The following is a 16461-nucleotide window of genomic DNA, read 5'->3' on the forward strand; positions in this document are numbered from 1 at the left end:
AGCTTCTAAAGCCATGACATAATTTTCTGGAATTTTCCAAGCTGTTTAAAGGCACAGTCAACTTAGTGTATGTAAACTTCTGACCCACTGGAATTGTGATGCAGTAAATTATAAGTGAAATAATCTGTCTGTAAACAATTGTCGGAAAAATGACTTGTGTCACGCACAATGTAGATGTCCTGACCGACTTGCCAAAACTATAGTTTGTTAACAAGAAATGTGTGGAGTGGTTGAAAAAAGCGTTTTAATGACTCCAACCTAAGTGTAATTAAATATCCGACTGCATGTAGTAATGCTCTGGAGCTACATATCAATGTTTTGGAGTGATGTTGATTTGCATCTAATAACATTATCACACTAGCTATATTGTTTATTGATCTTATATTGATATTAAGTGGCTTCAAACTTGATTTTCAAAGTAAATCAGTTAGTTTTTGTGCTGTTCATCTGTTTATCCCACATGATGTTAGTGGTACTGCAGAGACCACAACTACCTTATTTGAGCAGTACATTTCTGAAATAACTCTGAGGCCCTGACCTATTATTGCTGTACTAAATCAAGGAGTGACGTTCTCCCAGCGCTGTGTGCCCCAGAATATCCTCTAGAAGAGCATCCATGTCAATTATTCTGTTTACAGCGTGTAGAACAATAAACTGTAATAACCCGTTAGAAATAGATAGTGTGAGTGATAACACTTCTACAATAGGGGTACATTAATTAACATGAATTAAAGCAGTTGTAAACCGTAATAGATTATTAGGTAATGCATTTATCGATAAAGCAGTGTTGTGGAATTTCCATTGCCAGAATATGTAGTAATTGACTTATCTGGAATGGGATCTTCTCGCTATGTCCTATCAAGGTGGAGTTCTGCGCACCTATTTAACTGCTGGAGCATTTACAGTATAATTAAACCAATCAATATTTTCAAACTGTGTGCAGGGTTAAAATTAGAGAGGCTGGGCACCCCATAACAAGGCCCTCTTATAATAATTGAAATATCAATGTGAGCCCCCCCCCCGCAAAATGGTCAAATATTTTCGACACCCCAAGAGTGGATGTATAATTGGAACCTGATCGTGTGTAGTATATGTACACACAACACCACATCCTACTAAGCCATGTCCATCTGTTTAACATGTTAACATGATCCGTTATCCTGTTAGCTTCCACAGAAAGACAATCATCTAAAACATGACACATTTCCTCAGGTCTCTCATGGCCTTTCTCTTTGAGGCCATACATGCCACTGTGTTTTGTTCCTATGAGAGGACATTCTGCGCTTTTCAATGATATCACGTAGTGGTGTGACCTGGATAACTTTTTCTAAACGGCTGCCAACATAATTAGCACATTTTACGGTAGGAGGTAAGTGTATAGTTGTGTATTCATAATTTGTGTGAGTTTCATCGTTCCATGATGAAAATAGCTTTACTGTAGAGAGAGGCATTTTAGTTTAACCTAACAATGTCAGTCAATTGCATCATATGTAAGCTAATGATTTGGGAAGCATTGGTGCCAAGTACCAACATGGTAGCTTTTACATTTTCATGTCTCAACTTGAGTCTGCCAAACTCTGTAGCCTATCTTGCTGACTCTGTTCCACAGTACTGCTCCCGTCCCCTGTCTGGCCAACCCTCTGTTCCACAGTACTGGTCCCGTCCCCTGTCTGGCCAACCCTCTGTTCCACAGTACTGGTCCCGTCCCCTGTCTGGCCAACCCTCTGTTCAACAGTACTGGTCCCGTCCCCTGTCTGGCCAACCCTCTGTTCCACAGTACTGCTCCCGTCCCCTGTCTGGCCAACCCTCTGTTCCACAGTACTGCTCCCGTCCCCTGTCTGGCCAACCCTCTGTTCCACAGTACTGCTCCCGTCCCCTGTCTGGCCAACCCTCTGTTCCACAGTACTGGTCCCGTCCCCTGTCTGGCCAACCCTCTGTTCAACAGTACTGCTCCCGTCCCCTGTCTGGCCAACCCTCTGTTCCACAGTACTGCTCCCGTCCCCTGTCTGGCCAACCCTCTGTTCCACAGTACTGCTCCCGTCCCCTGTCTGGCCAACCCTCTGTTCCACAGTACTGGTCCCGTCCCCTGTCTGGCCAACCCTCTGTTCCACAGTACTGTTCCAGTCCCCTGTCTGGCCAACCCTCTGTTCCACAGTACTGCTCCAGTCCCCTGTCTGGCCAACCCTCTGTTCCACAGTAATGCTCCCGTCCCCTGTCTGGCCAACCCTCTGTTCCACAGTACTGCTCCCGTCCCCTGTCTGGCCAACCCTGTGTTCCACAGTACTGCTCCCGTCCCCTGTCTGGCCAACCCTCTGTTCCACAGTACTGCTCCCGTCCCCTGTCTGGCCAACCCTCTGTTCCACAGTACTGCTCCGGTCCCCTGTCTGGCCAACCCTCTGTTCCACAGTACTGGTCCCGTCCCCTGTCTGGCCAACCCTCTGTTCAACAGTACTGCTCCCGTCCCCTGTCTGGCCAACCCTCTGTTCCACAGTACTGCTCCCGTCCCCTGTCTGGCCAACCCTCTGTTCCACAGTACTGCTCCCGTCCCCTGTCTGGCCAACCCTCTGTTCCACAGTACTGCTCCCGTCCCCTGTCTGGCCAACCCTCTGTTCCACAGTACTGCTCCCGTCCCCTGTCTGGCCAACCCTCTGTTCCACAGTACTGCTCCCGTCCCCTGTCTGGCCAACCCTTTGTTCCACAGTACTGGTCCCGTCCCCTGTCTGGCCAACCCTCTGTTCAACAGTACTGCTCCCGTCCCCTGTCTGGCCAACCCTCTGTTCCACAGTACTGCTCCCGTCCCCTGTCTGGCCAACCCTCTGTTCCACAGTACTGCTCGCATCCCCTGTCTGGCCAACCCTCTGTTCCACAGTACTGCTCGCGTCCCCTGTCTGGCCAACCCTGTGTTCCACAGTACTGCTCGCGTCCCCTGTCTGGCCAACCCTCTGTTCCACAGTACTGCTCGCGTCCCCTGTCTGGCCAACCTTCTGATCAGTGTCTGTCTGAGCCTGGGGGTTACTGCTTGCCATATAGAAGCTGGTTATTAAGCATGAGATCAGCTGACAAAAGGGGGATTACCATGTGATGAGACAGAAAATTCTGCTGTCTCCTTCAAGCCCATCGTGTGTTTGAGAGAGAGAGTGTGTCTGTGAGTCTTTGATGGTGATAGTTGTTATTTGCAGTTGGGTTAAAGTGACAAAGTCTTGACATGGAAGGTAAAAACACAGACTAGCTGGCAACCAATAGTTGTCATTGTAAACAAATTCTTGCAGTTAAAATGGTATACCAAAACTCCTGAGATTTAGAGATCCTGGCATATAGAATCAGAACAAGGATTAAATCCAATTAATTTAAATCCATCCTTCGAAGATATTGTATGATCGTGTGTGTGCTTACCTCCATCACTGGATTTGTGTGTCACTGAAGAGGTCAGAGTTGAGTTTCATTTGGATACAGCTTAATGTGCACTGTGACCTGGTATTTGCCATGTCATAAATCATCCATCAATGTTCTACTTGATTTTTGTGATAGATTTATTTGACTTATTAGCTTTCATCAGCCAATGAAATGGATAGGATCGTCACTACCATATGTTGTTATAATCATCCACTACTGCTAATCCATACGTAGTAAGCAGTCAGACACCTAAGACCATGTCATGTTGCTATGACATTTAGTGGGTTTCTTTATACCAACAACCCTCTAACTGCAGTGGATTTTCTGTCCTGCATAGCTTCTACAGATTTGAATTGAATATGATGAGGGTGAAAAGGGCAACAATCAATCTGTAGCATCAAGGTATAATCCTTTTGACTTTACTGTGTACGTAATCCAATGGCTTTTTGAATGACATTTTTTTATTTTACAGGTTACACTTAGGTAGGTTATGATCTATTGTCTGCTCCGTACAGTCACTGGACTTTAACTCTCCCTCTGTGTGAGGTCTTTCCACTGTTGTCATACGGATTTGGTTGGGTTGAAATTTTCCATGCCACAGTTGCCAAACCATACTAGAACACCATCTAGGATACTTAGCATGGTCACACTGGCAGAAGAAGGGATGGGGAGGGGACTTGGACAAAGGTTCAGAGCTTTTTAGTCAACAGTCTTATGCTAACCACAACCACGGGAAAATTAGGGTTGGATTGAGAGAGCTGCCAAAGGTGACACCAACATCTGTAGCATTATGGCAGCCAGTCGGGTATGGGAGCTGTGTCCCATTATGGGAGGATTAGGAGGTTGTTGTTCCTCCCCAAAAGCACAAAGAAATTGCAAATATTTCTTATTCATCAGAACATGAACAGTAAGTCTTGATTAGAATATAATGCGTTTGTACGAAAGTATGAATTGTCAATTTGTTTAGTGAACAGTGTTCAATATTTTAAACAATGGTAGAAATGTGTCAGTCTTCCACTGTACTAATAATAAAATAATTATTCAGAAAAATATTTATTTGTGAGTCAGAAACAAAGTTGTCTTTTCGTTAGTCTTCACATACTCGAATTTGCAGGGCTTTGTAGGGAATAGGAAACTCTTGGCCACCATTTGTCTTCACATGCTTAGCTCCATGTCCACACCTTTCCCCAGGGAGCAGCCAATCTTCAGCGCCAGGGCCCATGTGTTCCAGATCGACCCAAACACCAAGAGGAACTGGATCCCCGCCAGCAAGCATGCCGTCACCGTCTCCTTCTTCTACGACGGCAACAGGAACGTGTACCGCATCATCAGCGTGGGTGGTACGAAGGTGAGCCATGCAGCTGTACTGTGGTCGTCACTAGGTACCACAGCCACCTCACCTATTTTTACAATTTCTCTTCTTAAAATGTGATTGTAACGGCTCATAATAATGTCCAGAACGGCGCAAATGGAATGGCATCAAACACCTGGAAACCATGTGTTTGACGTATTTGATACCATTCCACTGATTCCTCTCCAGTCATTAACCACGAGCCCGTTCTCCCCAATTAAGTGTCACTAACTCAACCTTAACCCTAAACTTTTAACCACACAGCTAACCTTAAAATTAAGACCAAAAAACACATTTTCATTTTGATGAACTTTTACGATATAGACAATTTTGACTTTGTGTCTGCGGCAACTAGTGGAAACCCTGTACTGTGTAGTGGGTTGACTCTGGAACATGAATGCATGCCACGGTTGGATTGTGTGAATGTGTCTTGTTGAAAACTGTGATTTAAGGGAAAACATCTTTTTTGAGGGATTTTCACAGGATTGAGTGTGTTGGTTAAGAATATGGTCTCAAGTTCACAATTTTCTTCTTCTAGACAATATAACATAGTCCAGCTTGGATAAAGAGTAGCTAAATATGAGTCTGGAATATGTAACAGGTCAGCCTGGACCTGTTTAAGATTGTTTCTGTTCACTCTTACTTTCCCCTGTAAAGTTATTTATCCTTCCAGACCTTAGTTGTTTACGATGCTAGACAATTAAAGCAGTGGTTCTACACGTTTTATTAATTTAAAACCAATTAATCCATTGTTAAGTCAAGAAGAACTGGAATGTGAACAGAAAATCAATGTCACCTAACAGCTTTCACAAGATCAAGGCTCGTCTTCCTCACAAGCTTTGGATTTGGATCAACTCCCCATGCCACCCTGGAATCTATCTGATCTCCCCTTAACACCTCTGACCTGACCCACATTCCCCACTCCCTGCAGACCTTGTGATCAGCAGCCCAATTCCCCTTGTCTTGTGTCTGGCAACGTGGTAATCTTTTGTACCATGTCATGTGAAACATGTTGGCCCAGACTCTCGTAATCGTTTGTTAAAAAACCTCCTCTTCTTTAAGCTGCCCTTGCCCTCTGATTCTGGGTGTTTAAGTCAGTTATATTGTAGTAATTCTGTGGCTGACGCAAAAGGTTATAAATAGGTCTGCTTAATGTTTTTTCTCATGTGACCTGAAACAAAATGAGGGGCTGTAGCCATGTCTACGGCTGCCTGATGCAATGCTTGTTAATCTGTTGAAAGGGTAGGTCAGTCAAAGAAAGAGTCATTTCTGGGTTACATCTGAAAAATAATGCAAACTATAGATTGCCAATGCACCCACGGTCCAATCTGAAATATGGGTATGTCACATTATCACGTTATTAGGCTCAAAAGACCTTTCCAAAGGAGTTTTTTTAGACTCCAGATTTGTTTAAGTCATTTAGGTGCATTTGCAACCATCCGTTGGGATATTCTGAAAATACAAGCAAATGCTCCCGTAATGAGCCCAAATGTTTTACTTATTTTCTGAGAAAACAAGTCCTTGCTTTGGCATAAACATGAATCATTATTTGTATAGCATGATAGCTATTGATTTTCATCAGCTGAGGTGAGTAACTGCTACTGCAGTAGGTCATGATTTTGTCTGGAAAAATGCTGAAATTGTCCCTGACGCAACTCAAACATATCTAGCTACGACCTGGTCTGCTCTGAGAACAGTCTTGGTTTCCACTATTGCGATTCTGCTCTATCCGCAGGCCATCATCAACTGCACCATCACACCGAGCATGACGTTCACCAGGACCTCACAGAAGTTCGGCCAGTGGGCGGACAGCAGGGCCAACACGGTCTACGGCCTGGGCTTCGCTACAGAGCAGCAGCTGCACCAGGTGAAGATGTCAATTCACTCCACATTAAGGGTCTGGTGTCCTAAAATAATGTAGTTAATTATGGACAAGCATTTATCTCTTGTCCCTCCTCAGTTTTCTGAGCGGTTTAAGGAGGTGAAAGAGGCTGCCCGACTTGCACGTGAAAAGTCCCAGGATAAGATGGAGTTGGTCAACACTGCTCTCAGCATCGCTGCCCCACAGGTGAGCTCTGACATAAGCACAGTGCTTCAGTGCTAAAACGCCAGAGGTCTTTTAGAAACATTGGGGATATTGTTCAAAGTATAGTGCCCAGTTATTCCATGACTATTTAAACTGCTTTTAAGAGAAAAGCCACTGAGGAATCTTTTTGAGACAACCATGTCTGTGGAACGTTTGAGAGTCTGTGGAACTCCTGCTATCTGCTATCTCCCAGGTCTTTTTGCAGGCTGGGAAAGAGATGGGAAGGAAGCCGTAAGAAGGATGAACTGGGTCATTTGTCTCTAAAAGTGAAAGGAAAACTAGGGCGATGGTGAAATGATCCAATGCAGCCCAGTGCTCTGCCTGGCTGGCTGTGTCTGCTCACTGCAGAAGCCCCTGAAATGTTGAAAATGTAGTCTTGCTCGGGTCAATTGATCAATAGAGAACAATTATCCATCTGCCTGATCATGAGAAACTTGCCTAACCCTCCTCAATTTTGTGGCTGAGTCATTTTCAAGTGGTGTCTCTCATTCCTCATCCAGCTTAGTTAGTGTTGTAATGGCGATATTGAAAAACCAAACCCCTGGAAAGTTGTGAACTCGTCATTTAGATGTATTTCTACTATTTAGCACTCTCTTAAACATTTTAATTTCATTGATCACTAGACTATTATGTTTATGGCAGTCAGAGGTTAACAAAATGTTTTATATAAGCTGGGTGGTTCGAGCACTGAATGATGATTGCCCGACAGTTGTGGTATATCAGACCGTATACCACGGGTATGACAAAATGCTTATTTTTACTGCTCTAATTACATTGGTAACCAGTTTATAATAGCAATAAGGCACCTCTAGGGTTCGTGGAATATGGCCAATATACCACAGCTAAGGGCTGTGTCCAGGCACTCCTCGTTGCGATGTGCTTAAGAACAGCTCTTAGCCTTAGTATATTGGCCATATACCACACCTCCTCTGGCCTTATTGCTTTCAATACAGTGTGTTAAATTTATATTGGTGTGTTCTTTACTCTCTTGCTATCGGATGACTTGGGGTTTCTCCTCCAGTTCTCACAGGTGGGTCTCATGTTTGTTTGATAGCCATTTACGTCTAAGAATGGCCAATTGTGGTACCATTACTCTATGACAAAGAATAGTCCAGCAAATCAAACAAATCCAGGGTCTTTGTCTTCGTGAGGTTGAGTTTCTCAGAGTATGATGAACATTGCAGTAGAATGGACAATCCTCAAGACTTGGCATGCTGCTAAAATGAATGTCCTTGAAATACCTTCTGGTGACATCAGGCTCTCTGACACTCCTGTTGTGACAGAGGGCTACAGTGCCTGGGAAGGTGTCCACAGCGTGGACGCTCAGAGGAAAACAAGCTGTTCTTTATCTCAAAACAGCAAACACCTTCTCCGTCCTGACAGGGTAGATGTAATTCACTCCCCATGGCAAAACTAAACTACAGAGAAATTGAAATAGGTGATGTAAATAGTGATGTAACTGTGAAAGGATGACGTACTGTATAAACCACGACAGGTAGGGAATATTTTGCTAGATAGCGCCAGACTACAATAGTATGTTACTCATACTTTTCCCATCAAGGATGGTAAAGTCAGGACATTATATATATATTTTTTACCATCCTGTAGTGCCTTGTTCAGGGGCAGAACGACAGATTTGTACCTTGTCAGCTTGGGGATTTGAACTTGCAACCTTTCAGTTACTAGTCCAACACTCTAACCACTAGGCTACCCTATATAGTATTCAGACCCCTTCACTTTTTCCACATTGTGTTGTTACAGCATTATTTTTTTGTAAATCCCTCGTCAATCTACGTGCAATAACCCATAATGACAAAGCAAAAAAAGGTTTTTAGAAATGGCTAATTAAACAAAAAAAACGATCACATTTACATAAGTATTCAGACCCTTTACTCAGTGCTTTGTTGAAGCACCTTTGGCAGCAATTACAGCCTCAAGTCTTCTTGGGTATGATGCTACAAGCTTAGCACAGCTGTATTTGGGGAGTTTCTCCCATTCTTCTCTGCAGATCCTCTCAAGCTCTGTCAGGTTGAATGGAGGGCGTCGCTGCACAGCTATTTTCAAGTCTCTCCAGAGATGTTCAATCGGCTTCAAGTCTGGTCTCGAGCTGGGCTACTCAAGGACATTCAGAGACTTGTTCTGAAGCCACTCCTGCGTTGTTTTGGCTGTGTGCTTAAGGTCGTTGTCCTGTTGGAAGGTGAACCTTCGCCCCAGTCTGAGGCCCTGAGGGCTCTGGAGCAGGTTTTCATCAAGGATCTCTGATGATGCTTTCAACACCATTTTAAAAAAATGTAACCTTAATTTAACTAGGCAAGTCAGTTATGAACAAATTCTTCTTTACAATGACGGCCGGCAGGTAGCCTAGCGGTTAGAGAGTTGGGCGAGTAACCGAAAGGTTGCTAGATCGAATCCCCGAGCTGACAAGGTAAACATCTGTCGTTCTGCCCCTGAACAAGGCAGGTAACCCACTGCCCCAAGGCTAGTTAAATAAAATAAATAAATACCCCGGCCAAACCCGGACGACACTGGGCCAATTGTGCGCCGCCCTATGGTACTCCCAATCACAGCCGGATGTGATACAGACTGGATTCGAACCAGGGACTGTAGTGATGCCTCTTGCATTGAGATGCAGTGCCTAAGACCACTGCTCCACTCGGGACCATGCTTCACTGTAGGGATAGTGTCAGGTTTCCTCCATATGTGATGCTTGGGATTCAGACCAGAGAACCTTGTTTCTCATGGCCTGAGTCATTTAGGTGCCTTTTGGCAAACTCCAAGTAGGCTGTCATGTGCCTTTTACTGAGGAGTGGCTTCCGTCTGGCCTCTCCACCATAAAGGCCTGATTGGTGGTGCTACAGAGATGGTTGTCCTTCTGGATAATTCTCTCATCTCCACAGAGCTCTGGAGCTCTGTCAGAGTGACCATCGGGTTCTTGGTCACCTCCCTGACTCCCCACCTCCCCAATTTCTCAGCCGGGCGGCCAGCTATAAGGAAGAGTCTTGGTAGTTCCAAACTTCTTCCATTTAAGAATTTGTTTATTTTATTTATTTATTTTGTGAATTTCACCCCTTTTTCTCCCCAATTTCGTGGTATCCAATTGTTTTAGTAGCTACTATCTTCTCTCATCGCTACAACTCCCGTACGGGCTCGGGAGAGACGAAGGTTGAAAGTCATGCGTCCTCCGATACACAACCCAACCAAGCCGCACTGCTTCTTAACACAGCGCCATCCAACCCGGAAGCCAGCCGCACCAATGTAGGAGGAAACACCGTGCACCTGGCAACCTTGGTTAGCGCTCACTGCGCCCGGCCCGCCACAGGAGTCGCTGACAAGGATTTCCCTACCGGCCAAACCCCCCCTAACCCGGACAACGCTAGGCCAATTGTGCATCGCCCCACGGACCTCCCGTTCGCGGCCGGTTACGACAGAGCTTGGGCGCAAACCCAGAGTCTCTGGTGGTGCAGCTGGCGCAGCTGGCGCTGCAGTACAGCACTCTTAACCACTGCGCCACCCGGGAGAAGAATTTGTTTATTAACCTTTATTTAACTAGGCCATTTAAGAATGATGGAGGCCACTGTATTCTTGGGGACCTTCAATGCTGCATACAGTTTTTGGTACCTATCCCCAGATCTGTGCCTCGACACAATCCTGTGTTGGAGCTCTACGGTCAAATCCTTCAACCTCATGGCTTGGTTCTTGCTCTGACATGCACTGTCAACTGCGGGACTTTATATAGACAGGTTTGTGCCTTTCCAAATCATGCCCAATCAATTGAATGTACCAAAGGTGGACTAGAAACATCTTAAGGATGATCAATGGCAACAGAGCTCAATTTCGAATCTCATAGCATTTTAGAATAAGGCTGTAACGTAACAAAATGTGCAAAAAGTGAAGGTCTGAATACTTTTCGAATGCACTGCATGCAGCATCAGCTGGTCTTCTTCCTTTTCCTTTTACCTGTTACTCATTTCAACCTGGGAAACCAGGTGAAGTGACCTGGATCAGCCAATCAGGTACCTAAAGAATTAACAAAAACCAAAAGACACTGCACCCCTGGGCTTCTTTGGTATTGCTTTAAAGGGGAAATCTGCAGTTGCTACACACATCTTTGGTCTCGTAAATTAGTGATATGTATGTACCCATTGATTCTTGAAGAATATACAGTGCCTTGCAAACGTATTCACCCCTTTGGCGTTTTTCCTATTTTGTTGCATTACATACAACCTGTCATTTAAATGGATTTTTATTTGGATTTCATGTAATGGACATTACAAAAAAGTCCAAACTGGTGGAGGGAAATGAAAAAAATACCTTGTTTCATAAAATATATATATATATTTTTTTAAATGGAGAAGTGGTGCGTGCATATGTATTCACCCCCTTTGCTATGAAGGCCCTAAATAAGATCTGACACAACCAATTACCTTCAGAAGTGACATAATTAGTTAAATAAGGTCTGCCTGTGTGCAATCTAAGTGTCACATGATCTCAGTATATACACTGCTCAAAAAATAAAGGGAACACTAAAATAACACATCATAGATCTGAATGAATGAAATATTATTTTTAAATACTTTTTTCTTTACATAGTTGAATGTGCTGACAACAAAATCACACAAAAATTATCAATGGAAATCAAATTTATCAACCCATGGAGGTCTGGATTTGGAGTCACACTCAAAATTAAAGTGGAAAACCACACTACAGGCTGATCCAACTTTGATGTAATGTCCTTAAAACAAGTCAAAATGAGGCTCAGTAGTGTGTGTGGCCTCCACGTGCCTGTATGACCTCCCTACAATGCCTGGGCATGCTCCTGATGAGGTAGCGGATGGTCTCCTGAGGGATCTCCTCCCAGAGGAGGACTAAAGCATCCGCCAACTCCTGGGCAGTCTGTGGTGCAATGTGGCGTTGATGGATGGAGCGAGACATGATGTCCCAGATGTGCTCAATTGGATTCAGGTCTGGGGAACGGGCGGGCCAGTCCATAGCATCAATGCTTTCCTCTTGCAGGAACTGCTGACACACTCCAGCCACATGAGGTCTAGCATTGTCTTGCATTAGGAGGAACCCAGGGCCAACCGAACCAGCATATGGTCTCACAAGGGGTCTGAGGATCTCATCTCGGTACCTAATGGCAGTCAGGCTACCTCTGGCGAGCATATGGAGGGCTGTGTGGCCCCCCAAAGAAATGCCACCCCACACCATGACTGACCCACCGCCAAACCGGTCATGCTGGAGGATGTTGCAGGCAGCAGAACATTCTCCACGGCGTCACGTGCTCAGTGTGAACCTGCTTTCATCTGTGAAGAGCACAGGGGGCGTGAGTGGCGAATTTGCCAATCTTGGTGTTCTCTGGCAAATGCCAAACGTCCTGCACGGTGTTGGGCTGTAAGCACAACCCCCACCAGTGGACATTGGGCCCTCATACCACCCTCATGGAGTCTGTTTCTGACCGTTTGAGCAGACACATGCACATTTGTGGCCTGCTGGAGGTCATTTTGCAGGGCTCTGGCAGTGCTCCTCCTGCTGCTGGGTTGTTGGCCTCCTCCACGTCTCCTGATGTACTGGCCTTTCTCCTGGTAGCGCCTCCATGCTCTGGACACTACACTGACAGACACAGCAAACCTTCTTGCCACAGCTCTCATTGATGTGCCATCCTGGATGAGCTGCACTACCTGAGCCACTTGTGTGGGTTGTAGACTCCGTCTCATGCTACCACTAGAGTGAAAGCACCGCCAGCATTCAAAAGTGACCAAAACATCAGCCAGGAAGCATAGGAACTGAGAAGTGGTCTGTGGTCACCACCTGCAGAACCACTCCTTTATTGGGGGTGTCTTGCTAATTGCCTATAATTTCCAACTGTTGTCTATTCTATTTGCACAACAGCATGTGAAATGTATTGTCAATCTGTATTGCTTTCTAAGTGGGCAGTTTGATTTCACAGAAGTGTGATTGACTTGGAGTTACATTGTGTTGTTTAAGTGTTCCCTTTATTTTTTTGAGCAGAGTATAACCTTGTTCTGAAAGGCCCCAGAGTCTGCAACACTAAGCAAGGGTCACCACCAAGCAAGCAGCACTACGAAGACCAAGGAGCTCGCCAAACAGGTCAGGGACAAAGTTGTGGAGAAGTACATATCAGGGTTGGTTATAAAAAAATATCAGAACCTTTGAACATCCCATGGAGCACCATCAAATCCATTATTAAAAAATGGAAAGAATGTGGCACCACAACAAACCTGCCAAGAGAGGGCCGCCCACCAAAACTGACGGACCAGGCAAGGAGGGTATTAATCAGAGAGGCAACAAAGAGAGCAAAGATAACCCTGAAGGAGCTGCAAAGCTCCACAGCGGAGATTGGAGTATCTGTCCATAGGACCACTCCAGAGATCTGGGCTTTATGGAAGAGTGGCTAGAAAAAAAATAAGCAAACATATTTATTGTTTGCCAAAAGGCTTGTGTGAGACTCCCCAAACATATGGAAGAAGGAACTCTGGTCAGATGAGACTAAAATGTAGCTTTTTGGCCATCAAGGAAAACGCTATGTCTGGCACAAATCCAACACCTCTCATCACCCTCATCATGGTGGCAGCATTATGCTGTGGGGATGTTTTTCATTGGCAGGGACTGGGAAACTGGTCAGAATTGAAGGAATGATGGATGATGCTAAATACAGGGAAATTATCGAGGGAAACCTGTTTCAGTCTTCCAGAGATTTGAGACTGGGACGGAGGTTCACCTTCCAGCACATAAGCAAACTGCAAAATCAAAACCCGGGTGGTTTAAGGGGAAACATTTAAATGTCTTGGAATGGCCTAGTCAAAGCCCAGACCTTAATCGAATTGAGAATCTGTGGTATGACTTAAAGATTGCAGTACATCAGTGGAACCCATCCAACTTGAAGGAGCTGGAGCAGTTTTGCCTTGAAGAATGGGCAAAAATCCCAGTGGCTAGATGTGCCAAGCTTGTAGAGACATACCCCAAGAGACTTGCAGCTGTGATTGATGCAAAAGGTGGCTCTACAAAGTATTGACTTTGGGGGGGTGGGGGGTAAATCAAATGATACAAAGCCCCAAAAAATCAATTTTAATTCCAGGTTGTAAGGCAATAAAATAAACACTATTTAGCCTCAAAACATGGTTAAAACTATACTTTTTATATCATGGATGGTCATTCCTTGCATCCATAGCTCAGTCTATTAATTTGAGAGTGGTTACATTTCTCCAGACACTTTCCTCAGCTTTTTACCAAAACAGTGTTTTGTTATTGTTTCAACTGCAGATTGCCCCTTTTAAAGTGTATTATTTGTGTTGTGTTTTAGGACCTCGGTGACGAGCTCCAGTCTCCGCCGGTGATGTGTGTGAACGGTCCTGAGGACAAGATGTTCCGCAGCCAAAGCGCAGACATCGCACTGTCTTCTGAGAAGGAGCGTATTAAAAAGATGCTTTCTGAAGGGTAACCCACTTATTCACGCTCTTGTCCTCAACGTTTCACTCAAGCCAGGGCTTTTTCATTGTCTGAAAGTACACTGAATGTTTTGTAGAAATGTTCTTGGTTTTAAACTCAAGTATTCCATATTATCTCCAAGGTTCAGACAGAAAAACATCATTTAGGCAAAGAGGATTTTCTTGAAGTAAGCCAGAGCTGGGGCATTCAAATCAAATCAAATTGTATTGGTCGCGTACAAATATTTTGCAGATTTTATCGCAGATCCAGCGAAATGCTTATGTTTCTAGCTCGAACAGTGCTGTAATATCTAACAATCAAAAAATAATACACACAAATTCCAAAAATGTAAATAAAGATATTAAGAAAATTAGAACAAGCAATGTCAGAGTTTGGAATATACAGGTATATATATAATGGTATGTATTGATAGTATATCAATAGGAAAGGTGTTTACAGCAGTAGTTATATAGGATGAGCCTTGACTACAATACAGTATAAACTAGGTAGAACAGTATGTAAACATTATTAAACTGACCAGTGTTCATATGTACATAGGGCAGCAGTCTATAAGATGCAGGTAGAGCTGGCTAATAACAGTGACTAGGGCCTCCCGAGTGGCGCAGTGGTCTAAGGCACTGCATCGCAGTGACTAAGTTCAGAGCTGGGTACTGGGCGGAGGCCGGCTCGTGGTGACTATTTAACAGTCTGATGACCTGGAGACAGCTGTTTTTCAGTCTCCCAGCTTAGATGCACCTGTACTGTCTCCGCCTTCTACATGGTAGCAGGGTGAAGAGGCTGTGGCTTGGGTGGCTGAGGTCCTTGATGATCTTCTTGGCTTTCCTGTGCTGTAGATCTCTTGGAGGGCAGTGTGCCCCCGGTGATGTGTTGGGCTGACCACACCACCCTCCGGATAGCCCTGTGGATGGTGCAATTGCCATACCAGGCAGTGATACAGCCTAATAGGATGCTCTCAATGGTGCATCTGTGGAAGATAGTGAGGGTTTTAGGGGCCAAGACAAATTTCTTCAGCCTCCTGAGGTTGAAGAGGCGTTGTTGTGCCTTCTTCACCACACTGTCTGTGTGTGGATGGACCATTTTAGGTTGTCAGTGATGTGCACGCCGAGGAACTTGAAGCTTTTTACCCTCTCGACTGTGGCCCTGTCAATGTGGATTTGGGCGTGCTGTCTCCTGAAGTCCACAATCAGCTCCTTTGTTTTGTTGATGGAGAAGTCATTTTCCTGGCACCACTGTGCCAGTGCCCTCACCTCCTCCCTGTAGGGAGGTTCTAATCATTGTTGGTAATCAGCCCTACTATTGTTGCGTCATCAGCTAACTTCAGGATCGAGTTGGAGACGTGTGTGGCCACGCAGTCATGGGTGAACAGGGAGTGCAAGAGGGGGCTGAGCACGCACCCTTGTGGGGCCCCCATGTTGAGGATCAGCGTGGTGGAGGTGTCACCCCTAGGTGTCACCACCTAGGGTCTGCCCGTAAGGAAGTCCAGGACCCAGTTGCACAGGGCGAGGTTCAGACCCAGGGCCCTGAGCTTAGTGATGAGCTTGGAGGGAACTATGGTGGGCTGTGTCAGCGGCTCAATATTTTCCTAGAAGAGTGCGAAGATGGTGTTTAGCTTTTCCGGGAGTGAGGCAGCGGTGTCTGCGACGTGGCTGACTTTCCCTTTATAATCATTGATTGTCTGGAGTCCCTACTACATACGTCTCGTGTCTGAGCCATTGAATTGCGACTCCACTTTGTCCCTGTACAATCGTTTTGCTTCTCTGATTGCGTTACGGAGTGCATAGCTGGTCTGTTTGTACACGTTTCCAGTCACCTTGCCATGGTTAAATGTGGTGGTTCGCACTTTCAGTTTAAGTTTCTGCCTATAGGAGGGGAGGAGCAAAATGGAACCTTGATCTGATTTGTTGAAGGGAGGGCGGGGTGGGCCTTGTAGCTGTCCCAGAAGGGGGAGTAGTAATGTTCAAGACTGCTCAATGCGTGATTAGCACATGAGATGTGTTGATAGAACTTCGGTAGCATTTTTTCTCAGATTTCCTTTATTAAAGTCCCCAGGTACAATAAATACAGCCTCAGGATATGCGGTTTATAGTTTGCTCCTCTTCTCCGGTGATGTCGTTCATGGAATTACCTCGAGGGAGTTCAAACAAAGGATCCAATTTTGGAAAGT

General features: G+C 45.1%; 1 protein-coding gene across 2 annotated transcripts in view; it reads left to right on the plus strand.

The window, feature by feature from the left end:
- The window catches only part of LOC135558533 (homer protein homolog 3-like), a 29562-nt gene that overhangs the window by 2862 nt on the left and 10239 nt on the right, over positions 1–16461 (plus strand). For both annotated transcript variants that reach the window (XM_064992402.1, XM_064992403.1), the window contains exons 3-6: positions 4585–4741; positions 6480–6611; positions 6705–6812; positions 14152–14285. In XM_064992402.1, the coding sequence (XP_064848474.1) occupies positions 4585–4741; positions 6480–6611; positions 6705–6812; positions 14152–14285 (531 nt within the window). The remainder of the gene's footprint in view (positions 1–4584; positions 4742–6479; positions 6612–6704; positions 6813–14151; positions 14286–16461) is intronic.

Source organism: Oncorhynchus masou, chromosome 17, assembly GCF_036934945.1.
Source record: "Oncorhynchus masou masou isolate Uvic2021 chromosome 17, UVic_Omas_1.1, whole genome shotgun sequence".
Taxonomy (NCBI): Eukaryota; Metazoa; Chordata; class Actinopteri; order Salmoniformes; family Salmonidae; genus Oncorhynchus; species Oncorhynchus masou.